The sequence below is a fragment of the Misgurnus anguillicaudatus genome, chromosome 12 (genome assembly GCF_027580225.2).
Source record: "Misgurnus anguillicaudatus chromosome 12, ASM2758022v2, whole genome shotgun sequence".
In the NCBI taxonomy this organism is placed as follows: Eukaryota; Metazoa; Chordata; class Actinopteri; order Cypriniformes; family Cobitidae; genus Misgurnus; species Misgurnus anguillicaudatus.
Genome location: NC_073348.2, coordinates 38,790,993 through 38,810,665, shown reverse-complemented (window position 1 = coordinate 38,810,665; position 19,673 = coordinate 38,790,993). Strand labels below are relative to the sequence as shown.

Genomic DNA, 19,673 nt, shown 5'->3' with positions numbered 1-19,673 from the left:
CATTGCATTTTCCTGTACTCTTTTGATTGACAGGATATATCGGCTGATAGGCGTTACCGTGGGTTCACACCAGCCGAGTTTGAAGCGTCAAATTCCCGTATCCCGCATCTAGTTTGCCGCTTGAACATTATGGGGTGGTTTTCCGGACAGGGATTAGCTTAAACCAGGACTAGGCCTTAGTTTAATTACGAAATACACTAGTCAACATTTGAAGTGGATCAAAAAAGTTCATCAAAGTTGTTCAAAGACAAGAATGGGTGTTGGGAATTGGTTTTAAGACAACTTTTATGAAAGATTTTGATCCACTTCAAATGTTGACTATAACTAGTTTTAACAAATATGCCTTAATAAAAACATTACTTGTGTGCATTTTGAGGCAAAACAAAGGGCACTGATGTATTTTAAGATGTCAGTGCAAGTTGTTTACAGTTTGGACAGCTCTAACATTTATTTTAATCTAGGACTCATTTAATCTCTCTCCGGGAAAACGTCACTTTGAGTTTACTCGCTTCTTTTGTGCCTGAAAGCCGTGCGTGAAATTCTAGTCATCGCGACATTCACGCGGAAATTCGCATCATGGTAGGTGCTTCTGCGACTCCTCTCGCTTACTGTAATCACATCACTACTAGAGCAAGCTCCTGATTGGTTAACACGGTGCGTTTTCCCCCAAAGTTCATAGACGCACGTAAGAGGCGGTATCGCGTCTACCGCGCCGCGCTTGACACCTCATTCGCGCCGCGAGACCTCCTGATGTGTATCAACGTGTCTTTACATTGACTTAACGCCTCTTGACGCCTCTACCGCGGCTGGTCTGAACGCAGCATTAGTGTGAAAAAGTCCAATACCGATTATTGGCCGATATATCGATGTATCTCTATGTATTAGTGTGTGTTCTCTGGGTTTCAAACCTATGACATTTTGCGCTGCTAACACAGCTGTTCGTTATTGACTGACATGGGGTTTATAACTGACTAGTATGTCTAATCGTACAATGCATCAACGCCACACTTAAAATAATAATATGAGATACTTTTATTTATCTACATATGTAACATCCTTCTATGAATTGCTGCATTTCCGTTTACTGTTTGTGCATCAGATTTCAACAAACAACAACAAAGCGGTGGAAGCAGCAAAAACACAGATGCAAAACTTTGTGCTCACTGTAGGATGCTGTTATCTATCATCAAATTTGATAAATTGATCGCTATACCCCTGAATGGATTAGAAATCGTATACCAAATTTCCATGCAAACATATTCACCTGCTGAGAGACTTGATATCAAATTGTATTCTGATCAAATGTCCGATTTACACCCCTGTATATAATGGACAAGCTAAAGCATAAACCAAGCAACTAATCTGCATAAGATTTTGCACACTACAAAGTATCAGAGAAATAAACCAATCAAAAGAGTTCATCTTAGTGACCGTAAGACAAAGAAAATCGACTCAAAGCGGCGCTAAGCATTCACATACAGGTGACTAGCGAGACCTGCTGCTGATCTGGCCGTCTGCCTGCGACGCTGATGTGGAAGGCTGTAAATATGCTGGCATATCATAAACCCAGCAGGTGCATTCCCTGCTAGCAGCTAATCATCCACCTGCTCTTCCTTTCTCAGTACGGGGTGCTCATCAGCACATCTTCCTCATCAGCACACAGAAGATCCGACAGGGACGGGCGCAGACCTCGGGTTACCTTCCGCGCACCCTCCCGACACAGGAAACGCTCAGTCAATATCAGTCAGAAATCACGGCGGATCTGGCCACATACCCACCGACCAGGTGTGCGAGACGATAGCGCGTTCTTCATCCAGAATTTGCCAGGCCTGCCCAAGCAAAACACGCCGTTTGGACGCCGCGGGACACAAACGGCACCGGTGATGAATATAATGTCTAGAGAATGATAGCCTCCCTGCAGAGATCTAATAAATAACACAGGAATCAAATGGAGATAAGGGTATGCGGCTCCCCAGAGGTTAAGAGCTGCTAAATGAGGTTACCGCAGGAGTATCGCCTCCGATAAGGGTTAAGCTCGCTCCCATGAATCTGACGCTAAATCACATTTCGCTGAAGTATCGTTTATAAAACCAAGAGGTGTTAAAAAAAATGTCATGTTTACGGGAGGATATTATTCTCCATAGCATCACAGCAACAATTCTGATAAAGAATTTATAAGAAGTGCAAATTTGACACTAGTATAGTTAACCAAACAACAACTAACATACATTTTATGTGAAACCATAGACTGTTAAAAATATGGACGTAGTGTCTGTGACGCCCCTATAGGTTTGTGAAGAGCTTTTTTGAAGCCAATGCTGTCGCCATCTTGGCATCGTGTCACCGCGCATCACTCGCGGAGGTTATTATTTACCTCCATACTATGGCAGATTCCCAAGGGAAAACTTGATTTTAACAATTAAAACATAATTGGATTATGAAAACTGAGCGTTACGTACCAAAATAAAGGTAGGTGATTGGAGGAAAGGGTCTAACAAAAGGGCGCCCTTCTAAAAAAGTAAAGTTAGCTCAGAAATATTACAAAGACAAAGCTTTCTGTCCGATGCAGTCATATAAGAAAGGTGTATAAAGCAAAGTAACAGATTAAATTTTAGTGTTGAACGTCTTTTTTATCTGCCTTTGGAAATCGATTTTTCAACAGTCTATGGTTGCTTTAATAAGCTCTTCTGGCAAACCCAATTTGCACAAAGGTGAAAAGATGACACTTAACTAATTTGGACTTGGTTACTGAAACCTCTCCAAATGTTAATAACTCTTAACACACCACAAAAAATCTGATAAGAAAATCGTTACAACGACCAAGACGATCTGGACTTCACCTAGGGGATTGTCGTAAGGGGGATTTTCTAGTGTGCAAATTCAAATGAATTAGTATTTGTACATTTTACTTCCTTTCATGCTGCGTTTACACCAGCTGCGGTATAAGTCAATTTGAAGACGCACGAATGAGGGGTTAAGCGCATCGCAGTTGACGCGATTCTGCCTCATTCTAGTTTGCGCAAATGGCGCGAACTGAGCGTTGCCGCGGGAAATGCGCGAGTTAAAAAATTTGAACTTTGGCGGAAATATGCACCACATTAACCAATCAGTAGCTTGCTCTAGCAGTGACGCGATTACAGGAAGCGAGCTGAGTCGCAGAAGCCCCTCCCATGATGCGAATTTTCACGTGAATGTCTCGATAACTACAATTTCACGCGCGAATGAAGCAAGTAAACTAAAAATTTTCAAGCGGCAAACTAGACGCGGTAGACGCGAATTTGACCGCTCAAACGCGGCTCTGTGAACCAACAATAAGATACTAAAAGTCTTCATCTTTAAATCCCAAACTAATGTTTTACAGTAGTAGCCATAAAGTATTGCATCAATATCTGCGTTTCCATTACCCTTTAAATTGCGCAAATTGACACTGCAGATTGAAAATACGGCCAATGGAAACATGTACATTTTGCAAAAACTCCCATATATCGCAAAAAAGTTTTTAACCTTGCATGAGGTGGTTTTTTAGGCAATTCGTAAAAGTTGTATTTCGCAAAACGGCAATGGAAACCGTTTATTCGCTTTTTTACGTCACCTGATAAAAGTAGGTCACATCATTACTATTTGAAGATGACGCGATATGTACTAAAACCTCCTAGAAACACCTTAATATGTGTCTGTTCCCAAATATAAGAGGCTTTAATTGCCAATAATGTCTGGATAACACTCCTACATTTTTTTTGATTAAAAATAATGTACTATTACCTCCAAAAAACACCTATACGTTGCAGTACCTAATTATAAGAGGCTTTCCTTGGCATTAATGTTTGAATAAAACTCTTACGTCTCCTTCGGTTAAAAACAATGTGTAGTGCTGTGGATGTGATGTTAGTAAACCTACCAACCTCACACATCATCGGTTAATGGAAACACTGTCATTTCGCAATATTATTTTGTCGATATTTAAACAAATAACGCTAAAGTTTTACGCAAACGCAGCTCTTGACATCAAAAGCGAAAGCAAGTCCATATGTTTAATTTCTTCCAAAATGAGCTTTCATCTTCTAACTTCACCCAGGTTTTGTCTTTCAACAACTTTCATCATCTCCAAATGATTCACATTTAAATGATTAAAGAAGTGCGTGTTAAAGAGAATTACAGCGTACTCTGTAGACCTGAATCAGCTGCCCTCAGAATAACTACCCTTAACATCTGCCCCTCATAACAAAATACCCTCAGGGTCTCTCCCATTCATTGTGAGTGAGTAACGGATGGCCTGTTTAATCTGCTGAGGTGTTGAGACGGAGACGCTATGATCCTTGTAATCCGCGGTAAACAAACTCTTCCTTCTGCTTGCTTTATCAGCGCATTTCGACTGTGGCGCTGGGAAAATATGAAGTGCTTTTGAACATATTAGTGTAATCCAATCCAAAGCAGAGGTCTCCAGCAAATTCGTACCTGCTTTATTGATCTCCATGGAGAGGGGAATGCGGGATTCATCTTCAGGGACTAAAGGAGAAGAAAACAGGCCTAGATTTTAAGTAAATCAGTTTTACGGAGCTGGAAGCTGAAATATGGAGCTGTAGTGAAATACGCAGATAAAGATGCTGAGATGCTTTCAGGTCAGATGGTCAATGCAGAGCTTGTGTTAATACTAAAAATGGTGAGAGAGATACTTTTATGACATATGCTAGTAAAACAACGGCAGCGGGAGATAACAACAGATAAAACAGCTAAAGATCAAAGACGGGCTGAGGGTTTTATTATGTGTGGACTCACTGTAAGCACTTCGACACACCATGAGACAGAAGGGTTCAAACAACAGACCAATCTGAGATCTACTTTTATGTGCCTAAAAAACATGTAAAGCATTGTGTTGCTGCGAAATGAAGTTGAATTTCTTTGCCGTTTTTAAGAAAACACAACATCACCTATAAATAGTAAATCTCGAATAATCTCAAAGTGGATTTTTTTCGGGGCTATTGATGTGTTTGCTTACATACAGTATTATGAATATTACGATAGATCTCAAGCAAAACCTGTACATAATTAATCTAGAGGTATGTATTTTTTGGAAACGCATTAGATGTATAGCAGTGGAAACACTAAACCCTGTAGGTAATGTTGTGGGTCAGCTTAGAAAAGACTGTGATTGGCCAGCCAGCCGTAAATGTGATGCTGCCAAACCCAGTGTGAGCCTGTCTGTCACTCAGCCTGTAAGACCCGCCTCCCTGCCAAAAACTCACACAGGGTGACTGGAGGTCATACAGGCATCACACAGCGTATGTAATACTAACCTAAACTCGCCCAGCTTCCAATGGTCGTTGTTTTAAGTGCGTTTGTGTTTTATTCAATTAAAGGACTCATGTCACATTTTTTTTTTAAGATGTCAAATAAATCTTTGGTGTCCCCAGAGCACATATGTGAAGATTTAGCTCAAAATACCATATAAATAATTTATTATAACATGTTAAAATTGCCACTTTGTAGGTGTGTGCAAATATGTGCCGTTTTGGGTGTGTCCTTTAAAATGCAAATGAGCTGATGAAAATCAAACACTGATCACAATGATGGTGGTTTGTTGCAATTAAAACTCAATTGTGCTTTTCTCTGCACTAAATGGCAGTGCTGTGATTGGATAGTGCAGATTAAGGGGTGGTATTATTATAATAAGAGCTCCTTATGACATCATAAGGAGAGGCAAATTTCAACGACCTATTTTTTGCATGTGCTTCTAGAGAATGGTTTAGCAAAACTAAGTTACTGGGTTGATCTTTTTCACATTTTCTAGGTTGATAGAAGCACTGGATACCCAATCATAGCACTTAAACATGGAAAAAGTCAGGTTTTCCTGCCATGGCCCCTTTAAAGGTGCCGTAGAATGTAAAACTGTAGTCATAGATGAATAATAAGAGTTGTGTACATGATAATGACAAGTCCCAAACACCGCTGGAAAACAGACCAATCTCAACATAACACCGACTGTGACGTTACAGTCGAGATGTACGTCCCAACATTAAATTACACATTAATAACAATGTTGTTACAATGCCAAAAACAAAGTTGTGACTGCTGAGTTAGCGCTATATGCTGGTTAATGCTATATGCTAGCAGGTTCATACTAAAAAAACACAAACTTACCACTCAGAAACGTCCATTAACAATCTCTTTTCCTTAAAATCTGTATCTTTATCTGATACAGACTCAAACATAAGATCTGTATACACACACAGAGCTACTAAAGGAGCTGCTCTGAGAAACAGCCAATCAGAGCAGAGCTCAACATTATTATTCATGATCATTCCAAATAAGGTAATAATAAACCATTTCATTCTAAAGACAAATCCTAGGGTTATAAATTTACATCTCTGGATCATTTTTGCACTTAATAAAGCCACAAACCTTCTATGTAGATATCAGACAACAATTTAACAGATTGTATCAATGCATTCTTTGGCACCTTTAACCAATGTTTGTCTGGTTAATGGTATGCAGACTGATGATATTACAATAACGTCCATTAAACCACAACACAATCTGAAGTGATTATAATCCATTACGGTGAGGTGAGCATCACTGCCATCCCTATGGAAATTAAAGCACACGGGTGCAAATGTCTACTGTAGGGGGAAAACACATTCAGTACCTATTAAAGGTGAAGTGTGTAATTGGCCAATAGAGACAGGGACATCGACCTTTGAATGTCTCATAGCTGAGGTTGCATTAAACCGGAATATTACGCATTTCCCTGTTAAAAGATTTGCTGGAGAAACTTAAACAAAATATTTTCCACCATTCCAGCAGTTCGCACAAGAATGTTGGTGGGAACTGAAACCATGTTTGTGTTTTTGGCATTTACATAATGCCAGAACTATCCAAATGCCTTTCTAGAAAGTATGTTTGTGCCCGTGGAGGTTTCTGATTAACTACAGCCCTAAACAATACGTCCCCAATGGAGGAGAAAAGTGGAACCCCAATGAATCGAATGCGATTTAACTCCCGCAGTGTAGCGTTGAAATACTCCTTGTCATCTATTGAGCAAGAAATAATCATGTTTTTTGTAATATCATCATTTTGAATCACCTATACGCTCATATAAAAGCAGCAGACTTCAGTCTACAAAGCCCAAGTTTGTTATTGTTTGGCGATCGCATGCCGGTCTCCAGCTGCGTATCGGGTTTTATCTTCCACGGTGGTCTTATTTACAAACTCTAGTAAGAGGTGAGCTGTACCGATGAGTCACTTATAAAACTCCATCTTTTATTCATATGGGAGCTATATGAAATTCCTTTAATCTACAAAACGCAACAATATGACAAATACTCGCTGCCAATAAAGGCACACTAATCAAAATCTTCTGAAAAAAATAGCAGAGGAATGTCACAGATTCAGAAAAGAGAAAAGGCCCTTCATCTGATGATGTTTGCCCCCTAGTGGAGCACACGAGCAACTACAGGCTTTGGCTGATGATCAATGGGCCCTTAGGCAATAGCACACTCAGCATTTACTTCATTCAAAGTGGGCACAAATCTGGGATGAAATTATGTCTTTGGACACAAAGACGTGATGCCAACGTGACCAACACAGCACCAGAAAAGCATGTCAAACAGCTTTTAATAAAATCACTGGTAAGATTTTGCAGGAACATGATGACAGCTTGGTGCCAGGAAAAATCACATAGTTATGAAGATAAACATGTTGGAAACAAAATAGCATTGTATTCATCTGACTGGACTGGATCTTTCTGTCTTCAGTAGCAGCACATAGAGGTAAAAAATTGAAAATCAGAAATGTACAGCCACTTAACCACTGCGTTCAACACGTAACCACGGTGCAGATGAAGAGCTTTAAAGATCAGATCACAAAACAGAAAGGTCTCGTTTTCTTCTGCATTCAACTCATTTTGTTCAAACTTTCATCAGACCAGCCAAAACACAGATCATCTTAATACCGCGCAACATCTTTATATGAACACAAATATGACTTCGGATTTAACGCACTGAAAATCTGCTCAGAAAACCACATCAAGCTCTTATACTGTAACCTCATAACACACATTCACGGCCATCCAAGGGTTTTTCCGTCTATTTCGCTGGCAAACTCAGAAAATGCTCCATAAATCTCCACCGCACACCCTTCATTTCCACTACTGAAATAACGTGGCGTATGTTCTTCTTACCTTCTTCCTGGGCTGCCATTTCATCATATTTGTAAACCAGAAATGAACAGCATCAAAACATCACGATGGCAGAAACGTGGGATTCAGGATGAGAGTTGTACAGACATAAAGTCACAGCGTCTCCGGACGGCGGTTTCATGACGCGCAATCGGTGCGTAAAAGCGCAGTCCACTGAGTGTCCTCTGAATAATCCAACAGACGAAGAATATCGGCTTTAACACTGTACTGTTAGTTTTATTGTTATTTAAACAGATGCCGATGGTTAAAAATAACTCCAGAGCGCGTTTTGGCACACTATTTGCGCACACATTCGCCCCCCATCGTTCGCTTTGGATAGACGGCGGCTTCTCTCGGGATGTACAGTGAGATCAGACTGAAGAAAAGAGGGAAAAAACTTTCCGTTCCGATAAATGTAGGGCGCGTTTTTCTCCTAAACGATACGATTGCCTTTAAATGTCACGGATAGATCGTTTAATAGCGCGCGACGAGACCTGTGGAAAAGCGCAAAAGTTCTGGACAAAGCGAATATGGAGCGTTGAAGGAAAATATTCCCAAAATCACAGCGGATTTAGATTCCAGAGACGATGCGTAATTCTGCTACAGAAAACCCTTGAAACATTCGGGAATAGACGAATCCACTTGGAGAGAAGTCGAAGAGGAGGAGTGGAAAAGATAAACAAAAAATCCTCGGTATTTTAGAGTTAGAGAGAGAAGGAAATCCTCCGACAGCGTAAAACTGAAGCGCAGGACACTAATAACTTCCTTCCCTACTGCGCCTCTGCGCTGGAGAGCTGAGGGGAGACGCGCACTGCTGGGTCATAGAGCCGCCGGATCACTACATGCTCTACTATATAAACCCTGCTGCTGCTGCTGCTAAGGGCAGATGATAAAACAACCCGAGCACAAACCCAAAATCCCCAAACTGTCCATTCATGACATCTGATAAAACACAAGTTATAAACTCAGTGCTTGAAAGACAGACAATGTGCATACTGAACCCTGCATACATCTTATTTTAAACAAAAGCAGACATTATTTCACAAATAAATATCTAGTTCATGCATACTAAAATATAAAGAACAGGACAAATTTAGAAAAAAACATTTTATTGATTTATTAGTTATTAGTGGGTAGACATTTATGAAAACACAAATTACAGCTCCATGACATCTGAATGTATATTAGCTAATGATGTGTTAAGTATTACATAATGTAATGATGTTTGTTAACGACTTGTTAATGAAAATGATCACCAAAGTGTTTGCTCAGGCCAAAATATATCAGTACAGTACTGAGCGGATTAATGCATTCGGTTTGTATAAAGGCACTGAATTGCACAATGAAAATAAAAGGTGTCCTGAACTGAATGCCCTAAATATTTTGTTGACAAGTGCATATGGTTTATTTCAGTCTTTGGTTTTATTTCGAAAGATCCCGTTCCTTCTAAATTCCAGTCTGGTCCAGCGTATGTTTATCAAAGCCAAATCAATTACAACATTCTTTGCTCACTGCCGATAATAGCTCACTGTAATGTGACACCTGTTTTGCAGGCTTTGTCCGTCGCTGTCCGCCTTTAAAGATTTATCTCTGCTTGTTTACCTTGGTTTTGGCCTCTTAAGAGAGATTTAGGAGATTCCTCGTGTCCACACTTGGCAAATTATCTTTAACCCTTAATATTATTATTCTAAGGTCTTATTTCAAAGAGTAAGAATGTCGCTCTGTGTGCTGATGGACATGAAGAGAGCAGGCCCGCTTCTTTCCTAGCAACTGCATGTTCGAAAATAAATGCCTCTAGTGTAGTTCAACTTGCAGCATTGCGTGTCATTTCCCCCATTTGCACACAAAACCCATTGTGTTCGTCGTGTTTCATTTCTAAACAAACGTTATGGACATTGGCTACTCCACAGTGAAAAGTAACACACACATGCGCACAAACAAACAAACACGTGCACTTCAAGAAAGAAATTACTCATCTTGTGCCAAACCCGTATGACATTTTCCTTTCATTCAACACAAAAGGAGAAATATTACAGTTTTTTATATCTTTTCCATACAGTGACAGTGCACACCTGTCAACCTCCTAAAAAAGACAAAGCGTCACAAAAGCATTGGTTCTTACATGTCTCAAACCTCATTTTGAGACATTGAGTAGTACATGATGAATTATTTCCTTTAAGAGCAGCGTAACAACATTACAAGTGTGAACAAATATAAATGACCTCCATTAGTTTCACCTAGAAATAAAGGCACAGATGTTGTGCTTCAGTTTCAGTTTGACGTGACAGATTGGACATTGTTAACAACAATGAAGATAAACTATGTGCCACATTATGCATTTAAGAATTAGCAATAAAACTTCATTAAAACAGCACCTGTCGAGATATCAAAATAATATTAGGTCACTTTTGAGCGGTTTAAAACTCATGTTATTATTTTGGTATTGGCTTAAAGACGAGCCATTGCATTTGCATACCACCATTACGACATTACTAATGCTTATGATTATTTAAACCTTAACTTTGGTGTGTAAATGTCCATGTTTGTGCTACAGACATTTGAGATTCATATCATGTGGCTTATTGTGAAGAAATGTTGACATTTTTATACATTGTAAAAAAAATATGGCAATGCTGTGTGCAAGTTTAATCAAATTGCTTATGCAAGTCAATTGACTAGTATAAAATTATTTAACTTTATTTGTTAAGTTAAAGCAGTGGTTCTCAAACTCATCGGTGCATCCTGTCGCCCCCACCCCAAAGAAAATTCATGACTTAAAAATCTCAAATAACAAATATTACATTAAGTTAATTAAATTATACAATGTAGTGCCGTTGGTTATTTTTCTGAGGTTTAATTGCACAAAATGTATTATAAATTATTGTATTTTTAAAAATACCACAGTAGCCCACACGGACGACACCATGCACAGCAACATGCTTTAAATCCATCATTTAATACAGCTTAGCAACCACACAGCCAATGTCAATAACCAACAACAACAGATAAACATCACTGATGTCTTCTTCAGAAAATGTAAAAAAAACCCGTTTTCAATACTTTCAAAAAGCAAACATGGAAAATGCTGGAATTGATCAACAGGAACAAGCACAACGGTGTCAGTGGAAACAGATTTCTAAAAAAACCGAAGCCGTATTGAATCTGTTTATCCAATCATGACAACACAGGACACAAACCTTTATAAACCTCTTCTGTTGACTTACAAACATCTGTACTGTAGGTCTTCTGCTTGTACCAAAAAACAAATCATTTTATTTAGGGGTGAGCAAGTCACAAACTAATGCAATGTAAATATTATTCATCAAAATGATAACTGTTAATACAATATCAGGGGAAATAACTCACAATTACGATTTTTTTTTTTGTTTATCTAATCAAAACAATCTATTTATATGCATTGATGCACAATACAAGGATGGTTACATGAAGGATGATGGATGGATAAATGTGTGGATATCTATCTATATTATAGGCAGATATATAAACAATATGCACCTTTAGTATAGATAGAATTTGATCAAATTATTTGTGTTTAAACTAAATTTTCTAGCAGGTGTAACAACAAATCCTCTGTTTGTTACAATCCACCCAACCTGTCAACCTTGCAGTCCTGTCACTTTCGGTGTAATTGTACAATGACGGTAGATCCCACAAACAAACTTTAAGTGTTCATTTGTAGCAGAGATGTGTGTGCTGATCATGATTCATCTAACTTAAATATTTTTTAAATGATATAAAGCCAAAGCCAAGCAGCGTTACTTTGTATCCCACTCTCTCCTACTATTGATAAATAGCTGTGATAAAACTTAAAAATACTACATATGCCATGTAAAAAACAAATTTCTAATAATTCTTTACTTTAAGGATAAAATATCTAAATACAGCAAATTATTATTTTGCTCTTCATTTTGTTGAATTAAGCTGTCTGTCTTTGTCCAAACTATCCAACATGTCAATTTTTCCATCACATTATGACTTTCAGCTCATAAGTAAAAATATCTCAAGATGAATTGAATTCAACGTGAGCCTACAAAGCTCATTTGGTCACTTGCAGCATCAAAGATGAAGATGAATTTTAATTTCACGCAGTCTTTAATGAAATGTCAATAAGGTGAGTAGCGCAGTGCCTCACAGCAAGAAGGTGTTGGAGTTTTCATGTGTCAGCGTGGGTTTACTCCTGGTACCCCTGGTTTTTATCCAAAGATATGTGGGTTAGGTACCAAATGCCAAATTGTCCCTAAGCGGGCGTGTACACCAAAGCATTTAAATGCGGCTAAAACGGCAGGCGGACGCAACTGTGGGCGCTTGCCAACATTTTTTCTGCTGAGCGCTTTGGTTGCTGCCTTGTTTATCAGACGTTGAGCGATGCACTGGTTGGTTGTTATGATATTTGTCCCGCCCCTTCATTGTGATTGGACGGCCTAGTAAGAAGTGACATTGACAAGCTGAGCGTTTTACGGCGAGCACAGACGCTAAAAAAAAAAAACGTCAGCTGCGTTTCTGGAAAGCACGCTGCTTCCATTGGAAACAATTGAAAACATTGATTAAAGATTGTATAGATTAGTGTATAGATCAGGGGTCTTCAAACTTTTTGTGAGCAAGGGCTACCACAATGGACGAACAATCTGGAGGGCAAATTTTTTTATATAGTCTACTCAAAACTTTTTTCTTTTATTATGTTCTTTTATTTGTTGATATGTTTTATCATTGTTTAAAATGTTAACATACATAAAAGAAGTCAAGCTGATATAAAAAAATATGTAATAAGTAGGAAATAACTGACGACGGGCCGTTGAATTATAAGAAAATAATACACACCCAAGGTGTGCAATATTTTCAAATAATTCAAAGGACCAGAGTCAATTATTACACTTATACCACGGTTACCACAAACATTGCTCTGGTGCTTATTTTTAAGACATTTAGAAAATTAAGTGTGCGGTTATCGAAAAATAATGCATACCCATGGAACATTTCTCAACCAATCAGAATACAGCATTCAACAGACCCGTGGTATAAATAAATATTGAAATTGAGGCTATCAACAGAATGTGCTTTGGCGGGCACCTCACAGACTCTGTGCGGGCAACCTGGTGCCCATGGGCACGATGTTGGGGACCACTAGTATAGATTAATTTAAGCATAGATTAACCAATTCTCAGGATGAAAATAACCATAAATGCTGATGTGATGTTAAGAAATAAATAAATAAAATGCCAAGAAGCAAAATTTGCAGTTAATAAACGAAGCAACAAATAGGTGCCGCAGACTCATGTTCGTGTTATTTGTAGAAAATCCCTCTAGGTTTGTTTTCAACCGAATGAAACACAGACATGTTTAAAGGAATTTTCATAAACAAGAATATTAAAATATATTCCGAAGGTTTTGAGACCTTGGAAAACATCCTCTCGTGTGTGTGACGCTGTGTTTGACAGTGAGACCTGTGGGCTATAATGAGAGCTGATAATTAATGTTGTGTAGCGTATCTCACAGCTCCAGTGTCTCTATCTCCAGTAAACAGCTCAAATCTGACTCACTGACGGTCGAAGAAGAGGGCGGGCGTGAAACAGACACTTCAACTCCAAACAATATAGATGCAACAAGCCTTTTTAAGACCAACAGCTGCTCCACCTTCTCTCTCTGACCACTAATGGCTCTCGATTGAACCCTGGCTCTCTGATGAAGATGTATTGAGTTCTTGGGTCCCCTGGAGATCCACCGTCCAATTCCCATGGGGAAGAGTTGGGTCACCCGGGTCATATTCTGATGTAGACCGCCCATGAGGGACAGAGGGAGGTCAGAAAGACTCATCTCGGATGTGACGTCATACAAACTGGATGTGCAAAAGTGCATTTTTTTATATTATAATAGAGTTACGACATGTGTACACTTGTGTACTCAAAATAAAAGTGCTTTAACGGTTCTTCACAGCGATGCCATACTGTGTGTGTACATTATCAGTGACTTTGTCGCTGTGTGTCGCTAAGTCTCTTTCAATTAGGTAGTTAGGAGGTGTTCCTAATTCTGGTTGTCCTAGTAAAAATTATAAATAAATGTGACCCGTAAGTCACACAGGTATTTTCTTAGCAATAAACAACAATAAATTGTACGAGATAATCAATGTTTTTAATGCCAAAAATCATTAAGTTATTAAGTAAAGATCATGCAATGAAGATATTTTGTAAATTTCCTACTAGGGCTGGGTATCGATTCAGATGTTCCAGATCGATTCGATTTCGATTCACAGGCTATCATTTCGATTTCGATTCTCGGTCCGGTTTTCGGTTTTATGCCCGATTCTCGATTCAACTGAATGAATATAGATTATATAGAATATAATATTTTATTATAATATATTAGATTATAGACTGAATGATTGAATGACAGGCTCGCCTCTCGCTCCTTTGTAACATCGCGCAAGGCAAAAAAAAGGTTGACATCTAGTGGAGAAGACGTAATTAGATTAACGTTAATCTTACGTTCAATGTTTGTGGAAATAAAATGGGAAAAAAATTTATTCGTGGCCTGTGAGAATCGATTTTGAATCAACCACAGAAAAAAAAACAATTAATCGAAAAAAAAAAATTTTTGGCAAGCCCTATTTCCTACCATAAATATACAAAAATGTATTCATCATTAGTAATATGTGTTGCAAGGGACTTTAAAGGCAATTTTTTCAATATTTAAACTTTTTTGGACCATCAGATTCCAGATTTTCCTCTCCTAACAAACCATAGATCAATGGAAAGTGTATTTATTCAGCTTTCGGATGATGAATAAATCTCAGTTTGTCAACGGTTATCGCCTAGCTTTCATTGAAATTTCCGTTCAGTTACAGGTTAATCTAAAGAACCTTTTATCACCACAAAGAACCTTTCGTGATTTAAAGGTTCTTTATCAGCCCAAAATAGTTCTTCTATGACATCATGAAGCATCTTTATTTTATTTTTGTGTTTGTGGAGTTTAATGGTGAGCGGGGCACAAACTAACCTAAGGTTAATTGTAACACGGCTACTTTACATATATATACAGGGCCGATCAATCTGTGCTTTTGGTCTTTTTCTCTTACTGTCAGAAGATTTCCTGTGAATTTGTGAAAGTTTTGATGTGATGAAAGTTAAGATATTGAACAAAGAGTGTTTTGGAAGCATGTAAGTAAATTTCGTCATCTTATGTTTTTTGGGTTTGGGTGTGTAAGTCACCAAATCCAACCTTATATTATTTTAATCACTGTCTTGTTACCTAAAACATCACATCATTTTGTGTCATATCAGCAACTCCTAGTAACTGATAGCTGGGATTGAAAACAGCTTTACACAGCGGGGTTAGTTGTCACACATGTAAATACTATTCATCAAAATGATAACTGTTAATACAATATCAGGAGAAATAACTCACTTTTAGGATTTTTTGCCCTTTCAAAAAAATCTATTAATATGCATTGATGTATAATAGATGGATGGTTAGATGAAGGATGATGGATGGATGAATGTGTGGATATATATCTATTATTGGCAGATATATAAACAATATCACCTTTATAGACAGAATTTGATTGAATTATTTGTGTTTAAATTTTTTAATTTAAAAAATGTTTACATTTTCTCTGTTTGTTACAATGAACCCCACCTATGGGGTTACGTTTGCACTCCTGTCACTTTCGGTGTATTTGTACGATAACGGTAGGTCCCACAAACAAACTTTAAGTGTTCATTTGTAGCAGATATGTGTGTGCAACCCTATATCACGAAATTGCGTGACTATTTCACGCATGGACCAGCGTGAAAATGTCACGTTTTGCCGCGTTTGAGCGTGAGCATGTCACGCTTTTCCGTTTGTGTCGCTGTCACGTATTGGTTACTCAACTTTTTTGTCCTATTTTCAAACCATTGTCGCTTCGGTTTAGGGTTAGATTTGGTGCTTGTGTTATATGTCACTTTAAGTATTTGTCACTTTAAGTATTGGTTTATAAAAAAAAGATACAATACTTATTCTTTTATATTTTCTAAACTTTAACCAATTGTCACCTGACGTTGGAGTTAGAGTTTGTTTAGGTAAGGATGTCATTTTATGTAAATCTAACCCTAAACCGAAGCGACAATGGTAAGAAATTAGGTCAAAAAAGTTGAGTAACCAATACGTGACAGTGACACAAACAGAAAGCGTGACATGCTCACGCTCAAACGCGGCAAAGCGTGACATTTTCACGTTGGTCCATGCGTGAAATAGTCACGCAGTTTCGTGATACTGGGTTGGTGTGTGTTGATTGTGTAAAAAAATTGGAAATCTAACTTAAATATTTTTTAAATTATAGAACAAAAGCCAAAAATTGTTACTGAGGGTTCACACCAGACGCGTTTGAGGTGAGAAATTTGCGTGTACCGCTCATTTTGAGTGTACTCGCTTCATTCGTGCATGAAAGCCGCGCATGAAATTCTAGTCATTGAGACATTCGCTTCCTATAATCATTTCACTACTAGAGCAAGCTCCTGATTGGTTAACGCTGCGCGTTTTTCCGCCAAAGTTCAGATTTTTCAATTCGCACATTTCCCGTAGCAACTCTTAACTCTTTCACCGCCAGCGTTTTTTTAAAAAAGTTGCCAGCCAGCGCCAGCGTTTTTCATGATTTTCACAAAAGTTGAATGCCTTCCAGACAATGTTCTTCTTCAAAAATATAAACATACAATATACCAAATGAAAGAACAGACCCTCTGCTTTCAAACAAAAAAAAACGTTTCATCCTACCTTGAGTAGTTCTTTTGTAATCAGCTTTTAAATATGGGTAGGTTTCTGCAAAAACACCACATTTTGAGCAAAAGAGATAATTCCATTTTTGTGACGGACTTTTCATAGAGATCCCATTCAGAGCGATCTTTAAAACAGACACGGACATGCAGCAGCTTGCCATAGGGCAATACTTCCGGTTTTAAAAAGTTGCGGAATAATAGTGGATAATAGCGATATTGCGGAAAGACGGAAATACTCGTCATTGGCGGGGAAGCGTTTTCTCTTGATTGACGAGATATCTCGTCAATGGCGGGGAAAGAGTTCATTTGTGCCATTCGCGCGAACTAGACGAGCGAATGAGGTGGAATCGCGCCTACTGCGCCGTGCTAAATGCCTCATTCGCACCGCGAGACCTCCAGACTCGCGTCAACGCGTCTTTACATTGACTTAACATTGAAATCACTCGCGCTTGACGCCTCAACCGTGGCTGGTGTGAACACAGCATTAGGTTGTGCCCTGCTCTCCCAATATAAAAATCATCAATCATGTTTCACTCACCTTATGTTGTTTCAAGTCTTTAAAACATGTTTTTCAAGTTTAGAACAAGCAGCTAAAGATTTTTCCTAATTCATAATTACATAATTTGTGTTAAACACGTGACTTGGGAGGATTTTCGTGAGGTAGGTGCCTTTAAAAAAGATCTCCTGTGACATTAGGTTGTAAAGCCCTGTTTGGATCTAATTGGAAGCTTTATTTTTAAGAGTGTGGTCAACCAAGCAAGAATATAGACTGGTGGGAAACATTCCCTGAGGAGAAACTCTCTCTCTTTCTCTCTCTCTCTTACAGACCCATCAAACTGTCTTCCAATATTAGATATGCTGACCTTACAGACAGATTATTTGCCTCTGCCCCAGGCTACTCAAATGACCCCGGGGGCAATTAGATTTAAAACAGAATTACCTTCGGGTTCAGGGGGTCTTTTGTTCTCACGACCGCTAATTTAATCTGTTCAAAGCTGCGTTCTGTTTGTGTATCCAGTTAAGTTTAGCTGGTCGGCATTGAAGTCTGTAAACACAGTGTTGAGTTTAAACCGAGCGTACGAGATTCGACGGCCTCCTGGAGCTGTGCCACTATTGTGTAGCACCATCAGCCCATAAAAACAGCCTTCGATCGGGTTAGACTGATTGTGCTATTGTCATCTCGAGAGGATGCCTGTGTTTGTGTTTTCACATTTTCAACAAAAAAAACCATTCGATTTATGCCTGAATAGTTCAATATACACCAAAGTACTCTATTCTTCCACTTGAAAACTAAAAGGTAGACTTTCTAGTAAACATGCTCTCTCTGTTTTGCGCAATATGCATAATTATACATTTATGTTGCGAGGCCGTAACAACACACAACCCTCGTTTAAAATTCAACAGTTTAATCAATAATTCATATATCGTCAAACGCGCCCTGAGCTCCTCTGACAAATGTTGAGGTTTTTCCCATCACCCCTATTTAGTCCCAAGGGTGCCACTGTTGTTAAGATACTAAATGAATATCCACCGTTAAAACGAGGCGACGCCATTAAAGAAAATTAGGGCCGATGAGACAGATGCTATAAACAAAGCACGCCGATCCTTCAAAGGAACCGGCGAAAGAAATAAGGTTAACATCACATTTTAAAGATGGAAATCACTTCACCTGTTAATCCAACCGCTTTTATTTACATTTTTTGTCTTTGGACTCACGAACACTTGCTAATACCAAATATATTGGATATAACAAGATTGAGCACTGCTATTACTATGAATAGGGGGCAATATGGCCGCTCGGGTAACAAAAAGTTAAAAAAAACAATCATCAATCGATAAAGACTGATGATGATTATCTAGAGGAAGGGCTCTGTACAGAGTCGCATAAGGTACACATGCACAGTCGCTGAAATGATCTCGAAAAAGGTGTTTTGGTACAATTTGAACATAAGAAACAAAGGTTATGGTAAAATGGATGTCAGGTTTAATTGTTGGTCATAAATATGCTGTTTAACTCTTTCCCCACCATTGACGACTTATCTCGTCAATCCACAATACTGCTATTGTCCACCAGGTGGCTCTTCTGCAACTTATAAAACCCAGAAGTATCGCCCTAGGGCAAAACAGCTGTATGTCCGTCTAAGTTTTGAGGATCGCTCTGCATCTGATCTCTATCAAAAGTCCTTGAATTATTTCAGCTTTTTGTTCAAAATTGGGTTGTTTTTGAAGAAACTTACCTATATTTGAGTGGTTATGGTGGGATGAAACTTTTTTTGTTTGAAAGCAGAAGGTCTGTTCTTTCATTTCATATAATGTATGTTTACATATTTAAAGAAGAGCATTTTCTGTCCGGCATTAAACTTTTGTAAACATCATGAAAAATGCTGGCGGGGAAAGAGTTAATTGTGATTTTAACACTTAATTTTAGAGATATATGTCATTTAAATCAATAGGACTGCCTGGAGGTGTTGTAAACATGACCGCCTAGTGGTGCGACTTCCCTAAAGGGGCTTTGCTAATACCCATGGTTAAAGACATTTGGTCATAGAGATTGGAGAGGTGGGTCCTTAGCAACCACATAGCAACACTGTAGCAGGGCCGTAGCGACTACCTGTTATCATTTTCACATTTACTCAGAACACCCTAGAAACTGCATATGCACAGCAACGCCATGACACTGTGACAATGAGTTCAGTTCGGCCAATCACAAAAATCTAGGCTGCATCCCATAT

At 38.6% G+C, this 19,673-nt stretch overlaps 1 protein-coding gene across 3 annotated transcripts in view; it reads right to left on the bottom strand.

The window, feature by feature from the left end:
* Positions 1-19,673, bottom strand: part of ttc28 (tetratricopeptide repeat domain 28) — a 299,276-nt gene that overhangs the window by 172,423 nt on the left and 107,180 nt on the right. Inside the window, exon 1 of one of the 3 annotated variants that reach the window (XM_073874584.1) lies at positions 8,177-8,970. The exons of the other annotated variants lie outside the window; for them this stretch is intronic. Within the exon in view, the coding sequence (XP_073730685.1) occupies positions 8,177-8,203 (27 nt within the window). The 5' untranslated portion in view covers positions 8,204-8,970. Of the gene's footprint in view, positions 1-8,176; positions 8,971-19,673 lie in introns of those variants that run through there. 3 annotated transcript variants of the gene reach the window in all.